Genomic DNA, 12,902 nt, shown 5'->3' on the forward strand with positions numbered 1-12,902 from the left:
CGCCGCACTCAGAATTTTATAATGGCAGGGATGGCCACAGCCCGGCAGCCGTCCCTTCCAGTGGGGGGATCCGGCTGCAGCCGTGCGGCCGGGCCGTGGCCGTCCCGTGTGAATGGACACAATAGTGTCCATTCACAACTGCTGAGTGCGGCACGGCTCCCTGGCCGTACGGGATTTCACCGTGCGGCAGGAACCGTACTGTGTGAAACAGCCCTAACAGTGCAGGTTTTAGTGATATCCAGGCTTCAGCACAGATGGTTTAATCAGAATCACTCATGTACTAATTAAGTCACCTGTGCTCAAGCCTGGATATCACTAAAACCTGTACTGTTGGTGTGCCTTGAGGACCATGGTTGGGAATGCCTGTCCTAGAAGGAACACTATGTTAAACATCCATTCGCAGCCCGTGCATGGGAACACACCCTGGGGGTAATCAACCAGAATAACCCCCAATGTTTCTGTGCTCCGGTTCTCAACCTCATGGGATAACACCAACCTCCCATTCTGAGCCTTGATTTGGATGTTAGTTACTTGCATGCTGCGTACAACTTAAGTTCCATACACAGTGAGTGATTTTGCCCAGCGTGTATGCTGAACAATGATGGGAGAAATTACTGGGCTGTGTGCGTACACACTGAGCGTTTTATGCATGTTTTAGTGATTTCCCCGAGGATGGATGACTTTCCATAGCAGGATGCTACCAGCAGATGAACGGCCAGGCCAGGGATGATGCAGGCCCCGCATCATCGCTCACCTCTCATCGCTGCCCCATACACACTGGGCGACTTTTGAGCTGAAAGCAGCTCAAACAGCAAAACTGAGGTAATTTCATCTCCAAGCCACCCAATGTGTATGGTCCTATAGATCCACCACCTGAAATGGGGAGGTGGAACTAGTTCATCCTCCACATTGACTCTGTACAGTGATTCTAACAGAAAAGCATTATAGGGGGTGCCCAAAACTCTACCACTGTCCCTGGCTCTGCTAATGGAGTAAGTGGAGGAGGAAATGAGTTCCACCACCTCTCCAGGACCACATTAAGCCCCGCTTGCATGTACCCCTACTTAAACATGCCCAGTATGTTTCATCACTTTCAAGGTGCCCATACACTTTTACGGTTTGGGACAATTTCACCTGCTCTAGATGGATCGGGCCAAGAAATTGGACCAAATGCGCGGTATCGTGTGTATCGGGTCGGAGTGGGGAGGTGTGTGCCAGCGGTGAAGCACCGCTGGCACACACCTGTGTAGGGTCCATGGGCCAGGCAGCGGGGTTGGCAACGGCGGCTGGGAGCTTGTAGCGGTATTTGGAAAGAAAGAAAAGAAGGGATACGGATATCCACAAAAGGCGCTGTGTATGAGTGGTTTGGCTAAATGTAGCAGCAGTCTAAAAAAGGGGGAAGTCGACCCCAATACAGTAGGAGGTAAAAAAAGAAAAAGCTGCTGAGAGCAGCGAAACGCGTTGGTGCGCCCCTGCATGACCTGATCACCCCTCAAAATCTGACACTCACGGTCCTTCCTTACTGGTTACCACACCTTTATTAGGAGAATCCACTTCTGGAAAACCTTTTTTCATCATCCTAACAACTCAGTGAGCGGAACACCAGAGATACCCATATCCCCACCCGAGGCTTCAATCCATCTGGAGGCACGCCACCTCCTTAACAAGCCCGTCTGGGTCCACAGAGGTCCAGTGTTCCCCCAAGTACCACATTACCATCTTGGTACCAATACTATGGATTACAATACCTGCATTACAAAGTGAACTGGCCCCTCACTTTGCGACATACAGCACGGAAAAAACGACATCTCCAGGTGTGGACATAACCATCCAATCGTGCAATTTCTACAAAAATCTCCAGGTGTGGACATATCCATCCAATCTCACAATTTTTTAAAAAAAATCAAGATCCGCTAACTGGACCGAACTGTCCTACCATCTAAGGGTGACTATATGATCAGTGTCTATTTTAACTATTTTTTTATTGTTGTTTTATTTTGATATTTTGATATTTTTTATATTTATGTGAAAAAGTTACAATAAATTGTCCTATCTTTTTTTACCACACACCTGACCTATTTGTTTATGTTTATGCTAATCTGAATCTTCTTTTGTAAAATATCCATCCCTCTACAATTCAGCGCAGTCAACCACCCCCTCTTTTTGTAGCGGTATTTGACTGGTGGCGGGGCGGGAAGCGCTGCTGAATTAAAAAAATATTTTTCAGCGTCCGGCCAGTCTTTTCAAAATATGCATATGTGGTGAGTAAACCTGTAAAAGCATGTAAAGTGTGTGTCTGTAGCTGTGACTTAAGAAATTATATTTTAAGATAAAAATATTTAACTTTTTTTTATTGGTATTTTTTAGGTTGCTGTTTAAAGTTGAAGATATCCTCAAATCATCAGTATGGCATCCGAGGTATTATTTTGATTATCTTGAATCTTTCGTTTAGTATGGTGAAGACTTATATATATTTTTATTTACTTAAAAAAATATTGATCCTCAAGTCACTCAAGTAATCCATTGTTTTAAAGATTGCCATGCTTGAGCACAGGTGACCTAATTACTAACTCAGTCAATTTAATTTATCCATCTGTGCTCACCTAGGATTGCACTATATAACACTGAATGCATTCACTTCACATACAGTGCATGTAAATATTGTTTATTCCTGAGCATGGTCTTATAGTGGTCTTATTTTTTTCTTTTAATTCCACCGTATTCACTATCCACTAGTAAAAACACTTCTTATAACCCGGTTCAAATGCAATGTAATGGTGTGTACACATGGGCCCTTATTCTGATCGGTGCGGATTTTTCCGCATGCGGTCGGACCGCCGATGGTTTCCGACTGCGCATGTGCAGAGGTCACTCTGTGCATGTGCAGGCGGTTTCGCCGTACCTATTCTTTATACGCCGCACAGGGGGCGGAGAGGGGCGTGAAGGGCTACTTAGCCTCATTACCCTATGCATACGCCCCGCGTTTTATGGGCGTTCCCATGCAAACGCAGGGCGTATGCATGGTAATGAAGCCGTGACGCATGTGTAGGGGGCGGGCATCTGACATCGCCGGATGTCAGCTGCCCGCCCCCATACATGATTTCATACGGACAAGTGTCCGTGTGGTCTAGGGTGGCGGGCGCTGGTTGAGCGTGCGGCCCTGCATTCGATGTTCGGCGACCATCGAATGCAGGGGCTGCTCCGAAGATGGAGGAGGCGTATCCCCGTCCACTTTCATGCGGACCACCACATATCCGCGTACGGACGGAGGTGGCGATCCGTATGGAAGGCGGGGATTCGCCTGCACGGTCCTGGCCGCATATTCTGATCTGGCCGCACAGATCAGAATAAGGGCCATGGTGAGATGTGCCGTGCGATGTGATCGCACGGCATGCATGAAATGGCATACAATTTTGACTATATAGTGCAGATCTGCACTATATAGTCAAGGCAGCCCAGACTTTCTGCTTTGCAATATGGGAGCGCGCATGCATGCGATCTTTGTGCAATTCTGACTATATAGTCAGAATCGCAGGGTGATTGTACCCGTGTGTACACACCATTAAAGTGGTATAAGTGCTGTGATATATGTAATCATCAATATTTACAGAAAACAAAATCATCATTATTGCATTGTTCTTTTTTTCCTTCTTTATTAAGTAAATGTTGATGAGCACACCCATCGCTGCACCGAGTGCAGGGATGGATTGGCAGTAGATTTTATTTATTTGAAATTAAAAAAAAAAATTGTAACGCAGGTGTACTAAAAGCAGAGCTCAAGTAATCATAGCTTAGTCTCTAATACGCCTTTCACACTGACATATATTTCCCAGGTTATTGCACACGAAAGAGCATCAACCCGGGGAAATTGGTCAGTGTGAAAGGGTCCCGAAAGATTGTCCATGGTTCCGGTATTTTAACCCGGGTCTTGACCAAGGTTGGACCCGGGACACTTGCGGGTCCAGGGGCAGTGTGAACGGGTAACCCAGATCGAAGCAACCCCAGTCCCGTTCACTGCACCGTAAAGGCACCGCTGGGAGATGCTGACATCTCCCAGCGCCGCCCCAGCCCTGATTTCAGATTATGTCACCCGTCTGGCTTTGTGCCAGGTTGGGCGGCTAGTGAGAAATCGATTGAAAGCCGGCTCGCACGTGGGATATTGTACCAGGATTGTGACCGTGCTTGCTAGTGTGAAAGGGGTATAACTGACACTGCCTGCCTGAGACTGATGCCAGGGACAGCCACACACTTTTGTCACCGGACTGCACAGTCAAGCCTCTGAGGAGGCTCCTGTGTGACTGTAGTGTGTGCTTCAGCAAGTATGCAGGGCCAGACAGGAATGTAACGGCAGCAGGTCAATGCTCCCATCTCTGTGTCTACTCCTTCTCCAGCCCAGTGTCTCCCCCCCTCACCAACTAGCCAGCCTAGTGCAGTGTCGTCGCCTTACCTCCACTACTTCCAGCTCGCTGTCACCATCAAGAACCCAACAGCTGTCCAGTTAGACTCCCCTCTTCTCCAGCCTAGTGTTCCTCCTTTTCATCGAGCCTCCCCACTATCTCACTGCCCCTCCCATAAGTGTCTCCCACCCAGTCAAAAGGTCGACATGGGGTTTTTCACTTTTTTTGAGCTGACATGTGCTGATAGGCAGTGTTTCATGCCCTACTGTCCACTGGTGGGAGAATAAAATAGTGTAGGAAGCCATGCGAGGGGACGCGGTGCTACGTTTCAGTGTTCATGTTGACTGTGTCAACATTCAGGACAAAAAAAAAGTGAAAACACCATGTCGACCTTCCCCATGTCGCCTAATGCTTGTCGACCTAATGACCCTGTTGACCTTCCTGCATGTCGACCTAGTGGTGTCGACCTAATGCTTGTCGACCTAGTTGCTGTCTATCCAATGATATACTGTGTGTGTGTGTGTGTGTGTGGATCTAGATCTATCTCAGTATAACTATGTTATATGTATGTGGGTATAGCTGCTCACACACACACACATAGGCTCACACTGGAAGTCCTCCAGGCAAACTTCTGCTGCATTACAGGCAGCCGACTGGCTCAGTGTAGCCGAGTACCTGCAGATCCCGTCGCTCCAGAGCTTCTGCCAATGCTGCTGAGTGCCTACCACTGCCACCGATGCTGTGTTTGCTGCTCCCATTGCTGCCGCATGCCTGATGCATCTCCCCATGGCCAACTTCAGAGCCACTGGCTGTAACTCTGATCCTGGCTGCGGCAGTCACAGTGACTCTGTGGAACCGCAGCGCTGCCTTTGTCACAAAAAAAACCCTTATCCCATCAGGGATCCCCTTTGTGCACCACTGCGGGCCCCTGAGGACAAAGAGGCCCACTGCTGCCCCTGTCACCCTGTTCCTCCCCTGCCTCTCCCTGTCACCTTCAGCCTCTCCCTGTCACCCAATGCCATGTTTCATATTGTGAACTTGGGTTGGGGTGGAGTAGGGGGGCCCAAATTTGATTTTTGCACCTTTGCTCACCACCCACTTCTGCCATTGTATTAATTTTACATTTTTGCATAGTTTGTTATCCCATGATTAGCCAAAGTCATCAGCACTAACAAGCTATATATACTATATATTATTTCTAATCTTGCTATTGGATTCTGATAAATTTTGGACAGTGCCCATCATGTCTTACACAATAGGAGTGTGATCTGTAATGTCTGTCTTTGATGTACTAAATTAATTCATTGACGTCTGTTTTAGTTTGAACTTGCTGAAAGAGATGTCATTGACGTTTTGCAATAGCACATGATGTTTTGGCTGTGTTATTGACCACTGAGTTTCCAGTGCTTAATATTCCTTATTTTATGGAAGACGTAACATAGAATAGAATAGAATATAGTATAGAATATAAGTAGCAGCAATTATGATCAGTTGTTTTGTATTTTTTTAAGTGTGTTTGTGTAGAGATTTCACAGGTAATTTTGTTGTATATTTAAAAATGTTTAGTCTAGCGTGGTCCAATTATACATTGAAATTGATTTTTATTATATATACACTGTATATAGGCCCTTGTTCTGGTTCACTCGCAAAGGCAAATTCCTTCTCATATGGACAAAACAATGTGCACTGCGGGGGGGGGGGGGGGGGGGATGTGCAGAGAGAATTAGATTTAGGTGGGGTTTTACTTCAGAGTAGGGATGCCAATCCCGGGGCATTTTTTCAATCCCGGGATCCGGGATTGAAAAATGCTCAATCCCGGGATTCTCGGGATCCCGGGATTGGCATCCCTAATACAGTTCTGCTCCACACATACCCACCCCCACACAGGCCGACCCGCACATTTACTTACATTAGCGGGCGGGCGGCCGGGAGTGTGTTCTGAGGTGCACGGTGCCTCCAGGCTTGTGCACCTCCTTCTTAGCAGCCAGGCCACAGGCCGGAAAGGATGCGGGCGGGCAGAGGCAGGCGGGCGACGTGCGGAGGAGACTGGAAGGGGGCGTGCACAGCAGAAGGCTGCGCAGCGTGATCTCTACTGTCACGCTACGCATCGCCGCACGCAGGGGTCAGGATTCGGGAGCCGGGCAGCGTCTGAGCACTAGCTCAGACGCTGCCCGGCATTAGACTGCGCATGCACAGTCTAATCCCGAAAATCCCGGGATTGGATAATCCAATCCCGGGATTGAAATCCCGGACTTTTTTAGGCCAAATCCCGGGATCCCGCCGATCCCGATCCCGGGATTGGCCACCCTACTTCAGAGTAATGCTGCCCATACACACTGCTATGAGGGCGTGCTTTCTGTGCTGTACTAGCACGGATTGCATTGCATTGCGTGTGCATGCGTTGTGCATGCAATGCGATGAAACCTAAGTACAAAAATTATGTGCAAGCACATACTTTTTGTACTGTGCAATGAGGTGCTGCGGGAGCGCGCACCTCAAAGCACACTTCGGGACAGCACGCATAGCAGCGTGTATGGGCAGCTTAAGATCTATATTGCAGTGTAAAAATAAAGCAGTCAGAATTTTCCTTGCACAGAAACAAAATAACTCACCCAAATCTAATTCTCTCTGCACAAGTTACATCTGCCCCCCCCCCCCCCCCTGCAGTGCACATGGTTTTGTCCATTAAAGAAGGAATTTGCCTTTGGGAATGAACCAGAATAACCCCCATAGTCACTTCTTCTCTTGAGTTATATCCTCTCTTGGTAAAAGTATTTTCTAAAACTTTCAAAATCTTGTACCCCAAAATACAGTATTGGTATTGGTGACATTGGAAACAATGGGCTTTATTTTCACTCCTGTTTACATATGTTGTGTTATATTTCCATGTCCCGCGGCCGGGGGGGCAGTTGGGAGTTCCCCCCTGTCGTCCGTGAATAGATGCTTCATCTATTCTTGCAGGCAGAGGGGCTGGGGGCTGGTCAGCAGCTTACAGAGCTTCTGGCATGCCCCCACAGTGGCAGGAAACAGGGGTGTGGCCTAGTGGCAGCACCGCTAGTATAGAACACACCCTCTTTCCATCAGGCCACACCCCAGAAAATTCCCTGTCCCGCACCAGTAGCCAGAAATGTTGGGAGGTATGGATTTCAAAAGATTAATTAAATGTATAACCTTACCTACTATGGAGTGGCATGGTCTTAAGAGCTACTTGGGACCAGATGTATTAAGCTGATAAAATATAGAGTAATAAACAACCAGCCAATCAGCTCCTACCGTTCATGTTACAGACTGGGTTTGAAAAATGACAGTTAGGGGCTGACTGGCTGGTTGTTTATCACTCTCCATTTTATCTCTTTTGAAGCTTGATACATCTGGCCCTTATTGTAAAGTGCAATGGAATATGCTGCACTATATAAGAAACTGTTAATAAATAAATAAATATTGCTTAAACACCACTTTCATTGGACAGCCCCTGCACCTTAAAGCACCTAAAATATAATAGGCATGTCCCATTCTGGTCACAGATGCACTCTGAGCCTCTTCAGGAAGGAACTATAGGCAAGCTATTTATACTTAAACGGGATTAAGTTGGAAGAAAAATAGATTTTTTTATGTAATTTACTAAGATGGGATGTTGTCCATAGCAACCGATCAGATTCTACTTCTTATTTAGCACCTTCTGGAAGATCATAGATATAATCTGATTGGTTGCTATCCCATTTTCAATATAATTTCCATTTGAGTAAATTTACCCCATGATACAGCAGACAATCTCCTGGCTAGGAGTAAACTTTATTTCTCTTTCGTCCATCCTGGTGACACAGCTCTACCATGGGATGTAGGAGGGTCCGCAGGAGCAAAGCACCTATGCTGACTACTTTTGGGAGCAGGCTCCTCCCTTCTGCATCCCAGAGTTCCTCAGTTTGTTTTAGGCGCCCACCGGAGTGGGTGCTGTGCTGACCGGCTGCAGCCGTTTTTTGGATAGAGTAGCTAGGGTTTTTTTATCTTATTAATTCATTAGTTAGTGCAAGTTTTCCAGTGTGTTACTTCTACTAGCAGTTCACACACACTGAGAGCGCAGCAGAGGCTGACAGAAGCGCGTCCTGTCAGCTCTCTGTGTGCAGAGAGACACTGCTGCGTCTTATGCACAGCGCTTAACCTACTTTTACAGAGAGGTTTTCCTGGTCCCCGGAGGCGTCCTGAACCGGCTCCCTGGCTAGGGTGGGGATCGTGGAGGACGGACCCCCCGCTATGGCGGCCGCCATCTTAAGGGGTTTATAGGCTGAAATCCTGAAAAGGAAGTGAACCCTATTACAGGAGTCCAGCGCTGCTGGACGCTTCCAAGTGGTCCCATGAAGGAGGGGAGGCACTGGAGGTGAGGAGAAACACTTGTGGGAGCGACTAAAGGGGGAAAGGGCACCAATAGGCTTCCTTCCCCGCTGAAGCAGAGACTTGGTCTCTTCCTGCTCTCTGTGCTGGCGCCCTTTTTTCTCTCCAGGCTTCTGAGCTTAAACAAGGGATTTTCATTACAGTGCAGTAAGAAGTTTCTCCTGGGCAGCGCTTCCCCAGCTGATCGCTGAGGATCATTGGCAGCAAGCGAACAGATAAGTAACACTGATACAGTATTCTGTGCAATTGCCTGACATTGTGCATCGTGTGTTATATCATGACAGAGAGGTGTAGTGCTGCTGCTCTGGGGGAGGGAGCGCCTGCCATGTTAGTTAACTGCAAATTTTGTGGTATTAAACTAAATGTTGAACAGATGGATCAGGGGGATTTGTGCCCCTCATTTGAGTCCGTGCCCAGTGGGCCTCAAGCCCAGAGGTCTGAGCAAGCTGAACCTGCGTGGGCGGCTGCGTTGGTGAGGTCTATGAATGCCTTGATTAAGGCTCTAAATAGGCAGAGAGATGATCTGGTGAAATCTCCTGGCTCCCTGTCCCCCTCTCAATCGTCTCTCAGCTCCATTACCCCATCTCAGGGGGACCCAGCTCTGTTGCAGGTCATGCAGGACACTGCACAGAGTGTTCATAAAATGAATGCTTTCATGGAACAACTGGTTAAAACCCCTGAGGTTACTTCTCCTAGACACCCCGTATCTACAGCTCCCCTGTTGATTTTAGATTCGGATGAGGAGGGTGTGTGCGCGGAGGATTTTTTTTGGGACCAGAAGGAGGAAGTTGAGTCTTCTGTCCCATGGATTGAGGATTTAATCCTGGCAGTTAAGCAGACTTTAAATCTGTTAGAGGAAGATAAAGTACCTGCGCATTGTGTGCAGAGATTTACGCAGAGATCCTGTGACGTTTCCCTCGGATGAGGGCATGATTTCTTTGCTAGGAGAAGCATGGAAGACTCCTAATAAGAAGCTTCTTATGCCTAAAAGGTTTGCAGACATCTACCCAATGCCAGAGGAACATGTAAAATTATGGGAGAAAATCAGTTTAGTGGATGCACCTGTGGCCAGGTTGTCTAAAGCCATGGCCTTACCCGTTCAAGGGGGTGCAGCATTTAAAGACCAAGTAGACAAAAAGATTAAAGCATGCCTTGAGGCACTTTTTGAAGGGGTGGGCTTTACCCTGCGCCCTATTATTGCCTCGGCATGGGTATCCAAGGCTATGATTAAATGGGCTGAAACCTTAGGAAAGGTAAGGCTGGGGAAGAAGGCGCAAAGATGGCGTCTAGTGTCAGCCACATCGGTGTCAACAAGGAGAGCTCTCTGGCTAAAAGCTTGGGAAGCAGACAGTGAATCAAAGAAGTCTCTTGAGGCATTGGCCTTTAAGGGTGAGCTGCTTTTTGGGTCAGAACTGGAGTACATTATAAAGTAAGTGACAGGGGAGAAGAGCACTTTTTTTCCCACCATGTCAAAACATTCAGTGTCCAAGGTTGGGACCTTTAAGCCGTCCTTTCGTTCTTCCTTTTGAGGGGGAGCATCTAACAGAGGACAGGCAGGTAGAGGAAAGTTTCCAGCCAATAAGAGGAGGGCACCCCGATCCCGTTTCGGTGCCTTTGCCAAGAAGCATCAGTCCAAAAGTAAGGATAAGTCCTCCGCATGACGGTGCGGAGACTCTCCTACTGGAGTCAGAGTGGGGGGTCGTCTCCTGAAGTTTCGGGACCAGTGAATCAACTCCTTCACGGAACCTTGGGTTCTTTCCATCATTTCACAGGGTAACAGGACAAATCTCAGGGGTCCCTCCAAAAGAGGTTTCTTCCAACACCCGTACTGCGGGAAGCTCGCCTGCGGAAAGCTCTCTTGGGGGCGGAAACGTCCCTTCTTGAAAAGGGAGTGGTGGTCCCGGTACCTCAGGAAGAAAGAAAGAGAGGTATTTATTCAATTCTCTTTTTGGTCCCCAAATCAATTTTTTTTTTTAAATCTGTATCTTTGGGTGGACCATTTTCGTATGGAGTCTCTTCGTTCTGTGCTGTTAAGCATAGAGTTGGGGGAATTTCTAGCATCAGTGGACATCCAGGATGCTTATCTACATGTGCCTATCTTAAAGGAACATCAGTCCTTACTGAGATTTGCGATAGGGGAGACTCATCTCCAGTTTCAGGCTCTTCCTTTTGGCCTGGCCACAGCTCCAAGGTTATTCACGAAAGTGATGGCTGTCATGGCAGCGGACCTCAGACTACAAGGGATAGTAATCATCCCATACCTGGATGACCACCTGTTCAAGGCAGAGTCAGTGGAGAAATTACAAGAACATCTGGACATTGCGACATGGTTCTTCCAAGAACATGGGTGGTTGTTGAACCTCCCAAAGGCCGTTATTCTAGTTGATTCGGACGGATGCGTATTTCGGACAGGAACCAAATGTTCTTAGCCCCGCCTACCGTATGGATCGCTAAGAATGCGGTAAGATGCAGAGCGAACAGACCACGAGTGGATGTTTCATGTGAACACCTCCCCCATCCTCCGATGGTCGCCGACCATCGAATGATGGACCGAGTGCTCCAGACCACTCGGATATTGTTCCGTATGAAAGCAGGAATATGGGTGGGCAGCTGACATCCGGCTATGTCAGCTGTCCGTCCCCCCACACATGCATCACGGCCGGATTACCATACGTACGCCCAGCGTTTTAATGGGAACGCCTATGAAACGTGGGGCGTATGCATATGGTAATGAGCCTAAACATCCCTTCACACCCCTCTCGACCCCCTGCTCGGATGGTTCAGACCGATCGTTTTCTACACTGACTTCACGCTGTGTCCAGACGTGAAACGCCTCTGTACATGCGCAAACACCAAACATCGGCCGTCCGACCGCAAACTGAGCTGTCCGACTCAATCAGAATAAGGCCCAAAGTCACATCTAACACCCACACAGAGACTTCTGGAGTCGCTGCAACTGGGGTGTTCCCTCCGCTCGTGGGATTGGTTGGTTGTCACGTCTGATGCCAGTATCAGGGGCTGGGGGGCAGTAGTTCTGCACTTGAGGTTGCAGTGTCTGTGGTCCAAGGAGGAATCCAGACTGCCGATCAACATCTTGGAGCTCAGGGCGGTTTGGAATTCTTTTCTGCAGGCAGGGGATCTCCTGAAGGGATCACCAGTACATGTACAGTCAGACAATGCCACAGCTGTGACTTACCTGATTCATCAGGGTGAGACTCTCAGCAGTATGGCAATGCAGGAAGTCTCGCTGATCTTCCAATGGGCAGAGCTGAACATTCCTGCTCTGCGCTGTATTCATTCCGGGGATCCGGAATGTTGAGGCGGACATCCGCAAATCTGATTTGCTTTTGGTATTATATGACGTACATAAGAGAGGTGGTCTGTTTCTAAGCAGACCATTGCCAGATGGTTATGGTCAGTCACTGCCTTTGCCTACACTAAGGTAGGTAGACCTATTCCTTCATGGATTAATGCCCATACCACCAGGTCAGTTGCTTCTTCTTGAGCTGTGCATCATGGGGCTACAGCGGAGCTGCCACCTGGTCCTCTGTTCATACCTTTACAAAATTCTATAGGTTCCATGAGTTCGCGTCGGAGGACGCTTCATTTGGGCAAGCAGTGATAAGTCTGAGCGTACCCTACAAATGACCGGTTGTTGAATGTCCCATGGTAGAGCTGTGTCACCAGCATGGACGAAAGAGAAAAGGGGATTTTTGTAAGAACTTTACCATTCAAATCCCTTTCTCTGAGTCCATCCTGGTGACACAGCGATCCCTCCCTTACACTCAGTAAGTTATACCGTTCATTTATTGTAATGTTATTGGTTATGTTGATTGTGCATAATAAAATGTTCAGGCGTTGTACTGAGTAATGTATTCCAGTGTGCTTTAGAAGTTGAACTGAGGAATTCTGGGATGCAGAAGGGAGGAGCCTGCTCTCAAAAGAAGTCAGCATAGGTGCCTTGCTCCTGCAGACCCTCCTACATTCCATGGTAGAGCTGTGTCACCAGGATGGACTCAGAGAAAGGGATTTGAACGGTAAGTTCTTACAAAAATCCCTTTATCATCCTTCTGTACTTTTATTACTTTCATGCTCATAATGCTACTAATCAATTGA

The 12,902-nt window shown here is 47.9% G+C and overlaps 1 protein-coding gene across 2 annotated transcripts in view; it reads left to right on the top strand.

Moving 5' to 3' along the window:
- ASL (argininosuccinate lyase) overlaps positions 1 to 12,902 on the top strand; it is a 74,358-nt gene that overhangs the window by 1,778 nt on the left and 59,678 nt on the right. The window contains exons 1-2 of one of the 2 annotated variants that reach the window (XM_083174044.1): positions 2,187 to 2,261; positions 2,368 to 2,418. In XM_083174044.1, the coding sequence (XP_083030170.1) occupies positions 2,407 to 2,418 (12 nt within the window). In that variant the 5' untranslated portion in view covers positions 2,187 to 2,261; positions 2,368 to 2,406. Of the gene's footprint in view, positions 1 to 2,186; positions 2,262 to 2,367; positions 2,419 to 12,902 lie in introns of those variants that run through there. The other variant, XM_083174043.1, reaches the window with a different exon arrangement.

The sequence above is a fragment of the Crinia signifera genome, chromosome 2, assembly GCF_055691185.1.
Source record: "Crinia signifera chromosome 2, ASM5569118v1, whole genome shotgun sequence".
NCBI lineage: Eukaryota > Metazoa > Chordata > Amphibia > Anura > Myobatrachidae > Crinia > Crinia signifera.